This window comes from Numida meleagris, chromosome 1 (genome assembly GCF_002078875.1).
Source record: "Numida meleagris isolate 19003 breed g44 Domestic line chromosome 1, NumMel1.0, whole genome shotgun sequence".
NCBI lineage: Eukaryota > Metazoa > Chordata > Aves > Galliformes > Numididae > Numida > Numida meleagris.
Window position 1 is genome coordinate 83,166,490 of NC_034409.1, and position 14,071 is coordinate 83,180,560.

The 14,071-nt window shown below is 39.9% G+C and overlaps 1 protein-coding gene across 5 annotated transcripts in view; it reads right to left on the reverse strand.

The window, feature by feature from the left end:
- Positions 1-14,071, reverse strand: part of IMPG2 (interphotoreceptor matrix proteoglycan 2) — a 53,925-nt gene that overhangs the window by 20,539 nt on the left and 19,315 nt on the right. For all 5 annotated transcript variants that reach the window (XR_002439747.1, XM_021400104.1, XM_021400088.1 and 2 more), the window contains 5 exons: positions 10,667-10,698; positions 10,538-10,561; positions 4,728-4,777; positions 4,196-4,287; positions 1,351-1,512 (listed from right to left, as the gene is read on the reverse strand). Coding sequence is in view for 4 of the 5 variants with exons in the window: in XM_021400104.1 (XP_021255779.1) it covers positions 1,351-1,512; positions 4,196-4,287; positions 4,728-4,777; positions 10,538-10,561; positions 10,667-10,698 (360 nt within the window). In the remaining variant the exon portion in view is untranslated. The remainder of the gene's footprint in view (positions 1-1,350; positions 1,513-4,195; positions 4,288-4,727; positions 4,778-10,537; positions 10,562-10,666; positions 10,699-14,071) is intronic.

Below are 14,071 nucleotides of genomic sequence, written 5' to 3' on the forward strand. Positions count from 1 at the left end.
ATTCCCATTGACTCCAGTGGGATTTAAGCATGTGCTTAAGAACTTTTCTGAAGTTGGAAGGTTTAAAATGTGTCCGTATACACTGTTGATCATGGACATTAATGAAGAACAAGAGTTTTCTCAGCAGCCTAGATTTCAAACAGCATCTCACTGCAGTGCAGAATGATTCATTCAACGAAATGCTGCTCCTGAGTGAAAATAACGGACAAGTTCTGTTGTTTTTGAGTCCCTCACTTACAACCTACTCAGCATAGACAGATTCTCTTGCTTGATGTTGGAGTTTCTTCTGCAGTCAAAAATCTGGACAATTCATGTTTAAATTAAGATTTTCTAAATCCCATTTAAGGGCTCAGATTTTGTAGGACACCCAGAGCATGCCCACATGAACAGGTATTGATGGACCCGTCTGCCTTCTGCCTGCACATTATATTGGTGCAGTGCTGCACCTGAATTACTGGGGCTGCCTTCTAGCACTGCCCCAGCACAGCCTGATGGCTCTGAGCTGCAGATGATTCATGTCCTGTCATTTGGAGAGCGTGGGCAGTCTGGTTTGCCAACACTATCAAACTGTATTTTTCACTCTCTAGTTTCAAATCAACTACGTGATTGAAGAATTCAAACCTGAACAAGATCTGAAATAAATACTCCGCAGAGACTGGTCACTAGAGAGATGCTAAATTCTGTGATTCTATGATTCTAAATATATCTTTGAAGTTAAGATTTTCAGATCTCAGAACTTGAAGAACTAACGAAGGTGCACCAAGAGGCAAAGAAGAATCTTGTCACTTCTGTGTGACTTAAAAAGCTCTACTACTATGACACTGACAGGAAGAGGTGCTTAAAAATTCTGAGAGGATGGCGAAGCCAAAGTTAACCCTGGTAGAAACAGGACTATAGAAGAACTAAAGGGCAAGTTGTCTTACATTTGTTAGTAACACTTAGCTTAGTTTATTTTGCCAGCAAAGAGTGGGGTGGAAGCAGTGCCTCATAAAGGTGTTCTGTTTGGAGTAACCATTCAGGGGTGCAGCATGATCTCCCCAAAAGTTTACTTCTACCTCTTTCGCTTGCTAACAAAACTGAAAGCATGCTATTTCGTAAGAAACATAAGAAGAAAACTGAAGTTGTTTGGCAACTGGTGTGCTATCTGCGATGCCTGACACAACCCTACTATCTTAAAAAGGCAGCATGTCAGACAAAGCAGGGCATTCTCATAGTGAATATTTTCCAGCCTGCCTCAGGCAACAAAAACCTGAAGCTGGTTCTGCAGAGCAGTCCTAATACAGATGCTATGTGCTACTACTGGTCTGCAGAGTCAGCAAGAAGAAAAAGAACTCAGGGGAGATAAATCACCTGAGAAACAAATTGTTCAGAGAGCAGCTGATACTTTGCAGTGTCTGGGTCGCTCAGCTCCTCGCTGTACTTCTCTCCAAAAATCACAATGCTGAACTCAATCATCTGTTCAGTTACAGGTCTCACTGGAGTCTCATCCTCTTTATTTATCTCATTATTGATCTGGACAAAAAGGAGAGAAAGGAGAAAGCAAAAGGTGATTTAGTGCTTTTTATTTTCCCATTTGACCATGGCTTTTTTCCCAAGAAATAAATCCACCTTACCCACTGCAGAACAGATTTCTACTTATCTTGGATTCACTTCAGATGAAAAGCATCCCCAGATATGGCAGCATGTACACGTGGTCCTGCCAGCTGTCAGCACACTGCACCGCTCAGCCCGGGTCCAAACGACTTTTTTTTTTTTTTAATGTGAGTTAGAAAATTCTCCAGTTCTGAAGGGTTTTCTGACCCACAATACAGCAAAAAAACATAAGGACGGGAACATATCAGGGTGCTACTGGTGGGCCAAATAGATGGCATGATGAATTTACTTAATGATGCAGAAGCTGCAGTCCAAAGCACAGCATGCTTACTTGAGCCATCAGCGCATCTTTTTCCATGCACTACAAAGGAGTGCCAGAAAGTCTCAGGGACAGGTGAAAGGTAATAAGACAACCTAATGAGGCAGAACATTTTTTAGTATTTTGTATTGCCATTACTTCTATTTTCCATTTGCACATCTTTGCTCTAGTGCAAGGTCATCTCGTTGACCTGAGTTACAAAGAGAAACCCAGCAGAGCCAATCTGAAGTGCATCTGAGGATACACTAAGGGGTCACTTGAGCCTAATCAGGCTGATTTACCCATTTATCACAAGGCTCCTGTTTACTTTCTCACTTTGAAGACAATTTTCCTTTACCAAGTTCTACATTTTTCATGCACAGCCTGTACAGATACCCTGCGTTATTTGGCTTCAGGAACTAGCATGGCCGCTGAGAGCAACAGTGATTTCCAGTGAAATTTTCATCTAACTTGAATCAGTGAGCAACGCAGGAAGAGCCCTTTCTACTTCTTTCCCCAGTATTTACAACCAGTGTACTATTTCCTGCGGTATACTGAAAGACAAGGAAAACAGATCTTGCTTCATGGTTCTATTCTAGAACAAAAGTCTGGAATTCGGGGGAAGCTGGCTTAAGTTAACTAAAATGTATTTTGCTATTTACATGCAACTGTTGCCTTTTCTCTATTATAAAGTAAAAAATGAGCCAGCAAAACAGATGTTTTCAGCAAAACTGCAGCCTGTGCTATATATGGTGCAGGAAATGGAAAAGTTCCAGAAAGCTTGGCTGCCACCACTGAGCACTTGTATAATGTTTAGGGCCCTCTTACATTTTTACTTAAATTCTCTCCCCCTACTCATCTCTTTTTAACTAAAAAACATTGTTAAGAACCAGAATGATTGGTACACTGCTTAAAGCCAGCAATCATTTCATAAATATATACTTAGCTTGCATATGTTCTACTGCTACATGACTCTTTGCAAATCCTTGTAGTCTGAATCATTTATCAGTCCCCCAAAAACAAAAGCACACTCATGAATGTGGAAGATGAGTTTTGCTCACTCTTGGTCATGTCATCTGCAATGCGTTTTGGCTGCTCAGAGCAATGATGAAGTGAGAGGTAACTGTAGAGAGTGAAAACACTGTAGCAGCAGCACTCTAATTCTGGTTTCTTTCTGATTTACTGAGTGTTCCTACTCTCCACTCAGGTAGTTCTGTTTCAGAAAAAAATAACGGTCTACATGGGACCAAATCACACGTGTTTGTGGTACATAAATATAAAATCAGCCTCTGGACCTGAGTCAGAAGCTGTCTATTTCATACTCAGTGTTTATTCCTAAAATCACAGTATCAAGCTCAGCAGACACCCGTGAAAGCTCTAGAAAAAAGTCTGGAGTTTGGCCCGGCATTGTTTCTCAGCCATACTAGGTTACTGAACAGCGCACAGTTAAAGCCCAGTACTATAAATCACCTTCCAATTATATGCAGCATATGTAACTTGGTATGCTTCTCAGTAAATCCAGTGAGAGTTTCGCATTTATATGAAAACAAGTGCCAGCTGAGTCATACCACTGGTTTGCAAAATTTTCTTTGGTGGTCAGGTAGGCTCAAGCACGCTGCAATTGGAATCTAGAGTTTGGGCTTAAATTTTAATCTAGAGGAATTGTTTCCTCGAAGCAAATACTTCCCCAGGACCTGTCTGGTGATCAGCACTTGTGAAAGCCAGCTTGCTTTTACAGAGACATTTCAAGTACTTGCTGTAGGCTTGCCTGTGTCAGAGTTGTGTTTTAGATATCAAGGTGAGAATTACTCTAAAATATTAAATAAAAATTCCCTTATGGCAGTAGAGGAAAAGGAACAGAGAATTAGCCTGGGTAGCCTTGAAGATTCCTTCTATCTCTGCTGTCCTAAGTAATTGTAGCACTTGGACACTTCAAACACTAGGACAGCAATTTAAGGAGCATCGTGTTTCCATGGGAGTAACACATTCTTCCTGGAGCTTTCAAAGTCTCTGGCATTCACTGTCTAGTCCTACACCACCAACAAAATCTTCACTTGATAACTCATCTGTTCTCTCACACGGACGGGGAAAAGTATGCTGCAAAACTACTGCAAATGAAATAATACCTTCCTAGGAAGTTATATAAAAGTTTCCAAGGTTCATGCCCTGCTTTTATGAATTCTTTGTGTTAACACATAATGCTTAAAACATCTTCGAGTACTAGAAAATGCAAATGATCAGAATGTTATTTAGCAAAGGCAAGAGAATGCTAAACCAAACAAAAAAAAAAAGAAAAATACTCACAGTAGTGTCTGCATCTTCGAACTCATGGCTGGTGTCACCTGGAGGACTCTCAATTGAGACCTCATGAGGAGGAGGAACATTGGCAGCTGCATCTGAATTTGAAAGCGAGCAGCATAGTTATTTTTTCTCATGTACATGGAGATACACATGAGCTCAGCAAGCATAAGTAGTAACACTTGATTCCTATACCCATCATTATGAGAGAAACAGCACAGGAAACACCTGAAGAGCCTCAGGAAAAGTATCAAATATGCTAATCAGAATTAAATGCTAATGTGCTGTCGAAGCAGCACAGTATTTTTAGGAGCACGAGGTAAGTGCAGGAAAAACTCCCCAGGACTGATTTCTCAGGTAGTATTTTTCACAATTCATTTAGTAACAAAATAATGTCAGTACGTAACCTGAACACCAGATCAGAACAAGCATGATTTGGAGATGGAAAAATTCCCAGCTTTTTCACAAATCCACAAGACATTGCTCCATTTTCAAGTAATTCAGAAACAACCTTGACAGGACTTAGGTGAAAACTGACCTCTCAGTGTGGTAACATCAGCATCTGAAGCTGGAGTTGGAGTCCCACCACTGTTAAAAACAAAACCAGAAGTTGAAGTTGGGCATGGTAAGACAGATTGACCAGTTTTTGTTTCCTCTGTAATTCTGCTTCAGCACCAAAAAGCATGTTTGCAGAATAAACTTCCCATGGTGCTGTTTTGCTGATAACTTCATAAAAATTAAGCTGAAATATTGCAAAGCTATCTTTTGCAGCTTAGGTATCAGGTCACTTGCAACACACAATACATCATTTGCATCTCTGGGGTTGCAAAACCTCTTTCATTCCAACTGAACGAAGTCCACCACAAAAAATACCCACCAACTCCCAACTCCAGGCCAAAATATGAAAAAGTATTTCGAATGAAAATCAGATGAAAACTGTGAAGATTGTCTGTCTGAAGAAAAAACAACAGCTTTGACGCTGCTCTAAGAGTAAATCCAAATTCCTTGGAGCCAAGTCTGTGAGCCCTGAGCAACTGTCAGTTTACCAGAAGTGAGAGAGACACTGCCAGAAACAAGTATTTCCTGAATGAAGAAAAACTGATTTCTTAGGTTTGTCATATATTTTAATATAGACAGTCCAATTTGTAAGATTGGAAACTTAAGTGCTGCAGAAAAAAATTGAACATTGAAATTTAGAGCTCTTAATTTAGTGAAGTTTATTGTATTAAGATATTTCTCCCATTTCCAAAGGAACTCATTTTTATTGGTGGACATATTTGTACCATAAAGTAAACACAGCAGAAATGAGTCTTCACATTAATATATGCAGGTTCTTATTTTACTACCGGAACCATACTTTCCTAGCCTTGCTAGGTCTGATTTTTGATTCATGTACTAGATTATTGATCCTGCAGGCTGTACTCAAACAAAACTCAAACCACAGTTGATAGATATCTTGCCTCCTTCAGGATTTATAACCAGTCTCTATCCCTCCAAAAAAAACCCAAAGGGTTCCAGTACCAGCCAAGCATATCCAAAGCTGGATACTGAGATGCCTGGGCACAGGCATATGACAAAACATGATGGTTTCCATTAATTCAAATCTCAAACATTGAGAGAAGCAGGGGAAGAAACAAACATTTAACACTTACCAATAAAGAGACTGTACAATTAATCTGGTGAATTTTCCATTTAAACCAATAACATTTTCACCCATCCGCTCCTGGGAGGCATAGGCTTAATCTTGTGCATAATGACTAAATGCCACACTACAGTAAGCTCAGGAAATATTAAGCTGCCAGAATGAAATCTATGTAACCATCAGAAAATATGAACAAAAAATAAAATAACCTCCAGATGAACAAAGCATAAAATACAGATTTGAGAATTTAAACAGTACCTTCATTTTCTTATACAACTAAAGCCTATAAGCTCTATGCAAGCTTTGAAATGTACACAAGAATTTATGTCTGCTTCCATCTCGTGGACACTGCTACCTGCTTTCAGCCAGCACAGTACAAGGTAACACTCTTCCTACTCTTCGGCAACCTCAGTAAATCTTGGAATGGTTCCCAAGAGCGGAAAGACAAATCTTACTAGTGAAAGATGCCTCCATCCCTTCCCAGGCCCAATTTGACTCCTCCTTTCCTGGCTCCTCTACTCGGTGTTGGCTCTCCAGGGGGTGCAGCTCCTGAGGAGACATTTACCTCCTCCCATTTGAGCCCTCCACGAGCTGCAGGGAATCCCTGCTCCACCATGAAGCATCAGTCCTCCTCCTTCAACCTTTTAAATACAGGTTTCCAAAGCCTAGCTGGTTTTCTGACAAAATTGTGCCTCACAGCAGTCTGAAAATTAAAAGCCAAGGGCTTAAATAAAGCCCTGTGTAACCCTAATCAATCTAATCAAGAAAGACCAGTCAAGGACTGAATTTGGTCACATTAACAGCTATAACTTTCTTCTCAGGAGGATAAAAATGCTGTTTTAAGAAACTGTGGTATGATCAATCTCACTTTCTGCACAAATTTCTTTCCAGATCTATACTGTAAGTTCTCAATATTCAACAGCTCATGTACCAATTTGAATGTCCCAAAGTCTAAATTGCTATGCCAAGCATTTCTTAAACATTATTATGTCAATGTTCATATTAAAAAGCCTTGCATAAAGGGGAAAAAATGTTTGTGGTATAATTTTCGTCTTTTAAAACCTTTTAAACAGAGGGTTAAATAAGTTAAATAAGCATGCAATTTCTGAAGTGTTTTTATCCAAGTATAGAATGCAAGACTGAGCACTTTTTTTTAATTCTACTTGCATTTATCTTAATTTTTTACATAGGCAGATCTTGAATTCTGAACTCTTTTGTTTTTAATTAAAGCAGGACAAATCTTTCATATTTGTTATCTGACAGTAGAGAGCACAAAAGATAATGCGCAACTAACAAAGAACAGCCTGGATCTCTTCACATGGAGTAAAGCTGTGCAGATGCTCAATAATTTCTGAAACGAGCAATACTGTTGCCAGGTTCAAATGGAGGCAGAAAAGGAGTTCAGGAATGTTTCCACTCCACTGCAGGCAGACTTTACATGCTGTTGAAATGATCCCAGAATAGAATTCAAACTCTTTTCTTTCATAAGGCATGTTTAGAGAGAAGGTACAAAATTTGAGTTGATACGTCATCAACCACTGCTGCTACCACCAATGAAATATGGATCCTAAATTTGCCAGTGTATTTTACATCAGAGTACATACACAGAACAAAAGAGGTCATAATTCATTATGCCTAATTTCAGTGAGTCCACAATCAGAAAGTAGAAACAAATGTTTTTACTTATTTCATTATATTTGACATTAATAGGCAGGTCAGAAGAAGTGAAAAATAGCACATTTTTATGGTCATCCCTCCCAACTATCCCATACTCTTTATGTTTTCTTCAGGATGCTGTTATGCATACAGCATTTGAGAAAGGTATGACATACAAGCAATGGCTTCCTACTGCAGAATTTTTGTGCCACTTCTTTGCTTTCAGTTGATTCTCAAAATCTGGTTTTTGGCCCACAAGGAACTAGATAGGACAACTGTCCTATTTTCACGTGGCATCCTCCAATATTAAAAGAGCAAAATATTAAAAGAGCAAAATTCATTATGCAAAGTCACAACGGCCTAATGAATAAAGAAATCATTAAAAGCCTGTAGCTGATGTGGTGTTCTCACACTTCCAGCCTAAACAAAACTCCAATTTTCATTGGGATGCTCTATACAAATCTAGACTGTTTCCCATACATTACTTTTCCTTTGAGGTTTTTCTCTTCCGTGGTGCTTAGTTTAATCCCTCAATTCCTTACAAAGCCAGGCTAGCTGGGTGTTTAACCTACGTGCATGAGTTAGTCTTACTGGAACAACTTTCATCCTGCTGTTACGTAATTGCCAGTAATGCTGGATTGTGAGCTATTCCGGGAAATAAATCACAAGTGCAAGCCATCTTTCTATAGGCTACATCAAAACTATTTTAGCATTTAACCAGATGAAACCAGCTTTTTCCAACTAGATAAATATTGTATTTATATATAAGTATTGATAAATAGGTAGGATTGTATTAGGCATATTAAATGATTTAAATTGCAGTTTCAATTCTACAGCTGCCTTTAGATTTCATCATAGTCATACTTTAATCTAGAAAGGTAGTTCAGTTAAAATGTCAGATATCAAGGCTCTGTCTTCAGCTCCAGATCAGCTCTGAATTAAGGAAATGAACCTGCGGTTGTTTCACTGGAAAAAAAAAGCTCAAAGCTTATTAAAAAAAAATAAAAAGCCCAGCTCTTTTTAGTTTCTTGTGCCTGGCCTATGCTCTAGAAAATATGACAAACCTACTGAAAATTCCTTTGTTCTTATTGAGGGGAAAAACAGATTGAGAAATATACCTAATGCTAGGCCTCCAAATGGAAATAACTGCTTCTGTGCAGTAATCAAAGAAAATGAAGTTCACCAGAGGATAGATGAGACCACACTCCCACTTCAAGGCATCTTTGGGAGAAGCTTGCCTTCCCCTGACAATAGGGGATCCTCATTCGAGCATCTCCTTTAGACAGCAACACAGCTGGTGCTTTAGGACAGTCCCTCCATCCCTTGGGACATGAGACCAGGTCAATTCCCCGTTCCTACAGAGATGTCACAGCCAGCTGGTGAGACAGCTACACTCAATTCACTACATTGCCCTGCACTAGACACACATCTACAGGACCACTAGGTCCTGTACATGTAAGGTCAGCCCCAGCAAGACCTGCTGCAGAAAAGCCCATGGGTGATTACAGCGCTGCCCAGGAAATGGCAGAACTGCACTCACATTTCTTCCCACGCAGGAGGGTTTTGATGCTGGATTTCCCATACCATCCCCCAAGGACTGGGCAATCCTGGATTGTGTATTTTGACTTCTTCTGTAGAAAATTTTAAAAAGGTCATCCATTTATTCTGATGTCTACTGGGAAGTCTAGCATATTCTTGCAGGAAATAATGTTGTCTGATGGCAATATTTGAGGTAGCTCCTTCATTCCTCTTCACGGAGGATGTCTGAAGTTAAATGAGATATCATCTAGCTATGGCATGCCAATCATGGCTTTGTTTTCCCATGATCTCGGCTTGCAAACTTCTCATCTTAAACCATCTGGTGTAAAGGCATCCAAAATGCTCCTAGATTTAGATATTTTTTTATTTTATCAAACTAAATTATTTCTTTCTGATGGTCCATTATCCAGAGCAAATCCATCTTGATTTTGATTTTCTCTTTGAAGAGGAAAGCACAAAAAAAGTTTGGTCAGTGCTATATTCTGTACAGACTTTCACTACTCAGTTGACCTGGGAGCTAACTGGAGTGCTCATGTCAGAGGAAAGTTCAGCTCAAAAGGAGAGAAAAAAAAAAATGATCTCTTAGGCATCACCTTTGCCCTTAGCATCTCACATTATTAACTTTAATATGTAATACTGTGGTTATGAGATATAAGAGTAATTCACTTCAGAGTTGGGTGGGGTTTTTGGTGTGGTTTTTGTTTGTTCATTTTAATATTTTAAGTGAACACTCTCCTGTAAAATGAATTACTCATTTATCATAGCTTTAACATGGCCAGTAAAGCAGAGGATTGAATCTGAAGAGTTTCCAGGGGAGTTCAGCACAAGGTTGTTTGGGTTTGAATTGTTATAAAAATAGCAGTTTAGATTACATTCTGAGTGAGAATGGGGTACTAATAATTTGAATTGCTTATCCTTCCATTACAAAAAAAGATATGAAAATAATAGCTCAAGTTCAAGTTTGTTTTGGTAAAAAGAAGTCAGAATTCAGACAAGTTTTCATTTTGATTTCCTTTTTTGAAGTGTGAGGAGCCCACACAGCCAATTCCTCTGTAATGCTTCTCTCAAATATTTTTTGAAAAAGCATTTCAGAAGCATACCTTTTTTTTTTGTACTGATGACCAGGTCTAGCTTCAAAAAAGTTCACAAGATTGCCAGAACACTGACACAAGCAACTGGGGATACATCTCTCCCAAAATAGATTTCCCCCACTAAACCTCTCCAGGTCAACAGCCTGCCTGCGTGTCTGACTGGCAATGAGGTGATGACATACTTAAGCAAAAGTGCAAACCCCAGATTGGCTGAGATATTTTCAGCACACCAAGCACACTAGGACAGCCTGTGAGAGGCTCACATGCAAGAAGCATGGGATTTCTCTACCACACAGCACACTTTTCTGTAAGCCTTTTTGCACAGAGGTGAACTCTGTCTTCCACTCAGCAACTCCAGCAGCAACAAGAACTGGAGAAAGGACTAAGCAAGAAGCTATTTAAAAATGGGAAATGACTTACCCACATGACCAGTCAGTGCAAGAGCTGACAAGAAAAGATAAAAGAAAAAAGAGAAAACATCACAAAGTGTCACAACTCAACCCTGCTGTTACCTCTGGACAGATTAAAATGCAAAGCGAACATACTCACCCAGCCATTGCTTCCTTTGTATAGGACAGTTTCTGGAAAACAAACAAACAAACCCTAAATATATTTGAATCATAAGAAGCTCAAATGCACTTTTTGTTGGTTTCTTTCCTATGCCAAAACAATTATCTTTCATCTGTTCTGTGTTCATTTGTTAAGTTCAGAATTTATTAATGAAGCCTTTGATGAAAATAAAATGCGTATTACATTTCCAAAATACAACTGAAACTCAGCAATAGGGACCGTGAGAGCACTAGGTGCATCAGAAGAGGCACTGCTTTTCTACCTTTTCCTGCAGGAGCAATGATCTCTTGCTGCAGTGGAAGCTAGAAATTAGATCTTTTCCAGTAAGAGGTCTTCAGAAATGCATTACTTTTGCTACTTGACTACTGTTTTAAAACTATATTCTTTTAAGTACAGTGACAGTGCTCTGCATCTGGATAGTACGTGCCCAGCGGCTTTGCTCGCAGAGCCTCAAAGGCTTTTGGCAGCAGAGGTCAGTATAACCCTGATATGTTGTTGAGCCGGAAGGGCCCTCCTCACAAGAGGTGCTTGGTGCCCACTCTGTGGTGAGGTGCTCCAAGGAACTGGTGGCACCACACTTTCCTACACCCAGGTCACAAGTCCTACCCAATATGCATTGCTATTTCAAAATCTTCTGTTTGATAAACCATAAGAAGGACTGACCAAGCATTAAATGCCTAATTATTATTCTGATGGCCAATGCCTAGAATGGGGCCAGGCTGTTTTCAGTGGTGCCCGGTGACAGGACAAGGGGCAATGGGTGCAACCGCAAACACAGGAAGTTCCATACAGACACCAGGAAGGACTTCTATACTGTGAGGATGGTAGAGCACTGGCACCGGCTGCCCAGAGAGGTGGTGGAGTCTCCTCTGGAGATATTCAGGACCTGTCTCAATGCCTGCCTGTGCAAACTGATGTAGGGAACCAACTTCAGCAGGGGCATTGGACTCGGTGATCTCTAGAGGACCTTCCAACCCCTGCAGTTCTGTGATTCTGTGAATAACAAACATGACACATCTTGTCTCCATATCTCCATTTAAAAAAGGAATCAAATACCTCAGTCTTCACCCAGTTTTGTAGTAAACTAGCAAAGCCTGATACTGCATGAATGAAATGACAGCCTCCTCATGGAGTGGCTGGATTATTCCTTAATTCACTCAGTTCAGGACAGAATATTCTCTCTTCGTGGTGTGCCACATCTTTTATGCAATGAAGTAAATTTGAAGAATTGCATACTTCAAATATCTGTTTAAATAATCTGACATTTCATCATTTTTTCTCAGACAAAATCTCCCATCGGATTTAACAGCAACTTTGTCTGAGAAATAATGGTAAAGATTTTCTCCCCCATTTCTTTCTACCTGTGCCGTGAAGTTTTGGGAAAACCACAAAGAAAATGCATAAACTGTAAATTACAGATGGGTTGGTCAATAAAATATCAGGCATCCCTCAAAACCCATATGCCAAAACAAAGTTTGCAGAGAGATCATCTTGCAGCTTTATGTCACACTTAAACTCTGATATTTTACACCAAATTCAAAGGGAAAGGATGATCTCAATACCCAGTCTGAAATACAAGACTTGCTTTTGTATAATGTTAAATATTTGGGTTGGGTTTTTGTGTTGTTTTTCTGTTTTTCCAACTGGGAATGTGGAAATGAAGCATCCCCCTATGGCAAAGCTGGCACAATCTGCAGTGTTTTACTTTCTGCTCTCTTATATGTGCAATTTACATTCCAGTCTGGGGTGAGGACATATACTTGAATTTCATGGCAAACGGGAACCTCTTCTCTCTGATTAGAAGTCTGGAGCTCTAAAGTTCTAGTTCTGGCTTGGTTTCTCACTTAGAACAGAATGGCCCAGGCCAAATCATCTCTCCTATCTGACTCAGTTCCATTATGTGCAAGATGGGAGTTATAAACACGTTCCTACCTACCGCAAAGGAACCTGCAGGGATTAATTAGTATCTTTACCCATTGAATACTTGAAGTTATCTATAAGTAGTTACACACAGCAGCAGTAGCCACGCCGTAACTCCAGGGGATGTCTTTAATCAGTGGAGTTGCCTCCGGCAGATCCTTTGTATAAAGTCAGTCTTGTACTTTCCTAACATTATCATATCAATTCTTCTAAAGCTAGGAAATGAATTGTGTCAGTTGCACTGGTGCTTACCCTTCTCGACAGCCAGTTAGTTTTATATAACAAAAAAACATCAAAAATTATTAAGAGTCCATAGCATTAAATACAGGCTACCACAAACTATAAATCACACATAGTGCTGACCAGATGGATGAGCTTCTCTCAACTCATGAACAGCTGAAAAGCAGTTATATGGGATACTCCTGCCTGATCCTAAGAGACAATCCTGATGCACATTAGACAAAATATCTTTCCTGGAGATAATTCCAGGCAGGAGAAAAAGGTGGAGGGAATGTCAAAGAGATGTTAAATCTCATATTAGTTTAATCCCATCTGTGTAGGATTGTACCAAGTGTGTTTGATCCAATTCACCTGTGCACATTACTTGCCACAGGGAAATCATGCCAAGAAACGATTCATTCTTTGCCTGTCCTGTTCACTCACCACAGCGTGCTACAGAACCATCCTCTTATAGAGGCAAGGCCGAGACACTCGGAGAATTCAAGGGAATGGATAACAAAATCCAGAATGGAAGCTGGTGGGAAAGCCAGGATGGTTAACAATGCTCTGACAGTTGACATGCAAAGATGGTCTACAATGAGCAAAAGGAGAGTTAGCAGAGAAGTATGGTGGTACGGAAATTGTTTTAGCCACGTCCAGCTTGAAGCGAAAGCTAGAGATCCATGGTGTAATATTAGAAATTAGCTGAAGGTCCAGTCTGTCCAAGACAAATCCACTCCTAAGCAGAGGTGAACACTCATGACAGAAATGATTCCTTGGTGTGTCTCAGGCAGTGCTATCTAGAAATGAGACGCAAAACAGAAAGCAAAAAACAACTGCAGATTTGCCAGGTAAAGGAGCTGATCAGACAAGGATGATGAGGATGAAGTATTGATTCTGTGCTCTGCCTGGAAGATGTAAGCACAGGTCTCATGGCTGACAGGTTCTGTGCTGTGTCTGCAGTCAAGGGAGGCTGAAAAGGAAGATTTAGGCAGGAACTGGAGGAGAATGACCAGAGAGAGAATCCACACAGAAGGAGCCGAAGACATGAAAGGGAGATGAGGCAAGACTTGCAGAAGCAACTGGAGTTTATTCGTTTGAATGTATGGTGGTGTTTTGTGAGTGTTTTGGTTCCTTTGTTTTGTTTTAAAATTAGAGAAGTGTAAGACTTGCAATGCAAAAAACAGCCAAAGTCAATGGGAGGTCAGGAGTAAGTGTGAAGATAAGACAGAGGATGAAGAAAAT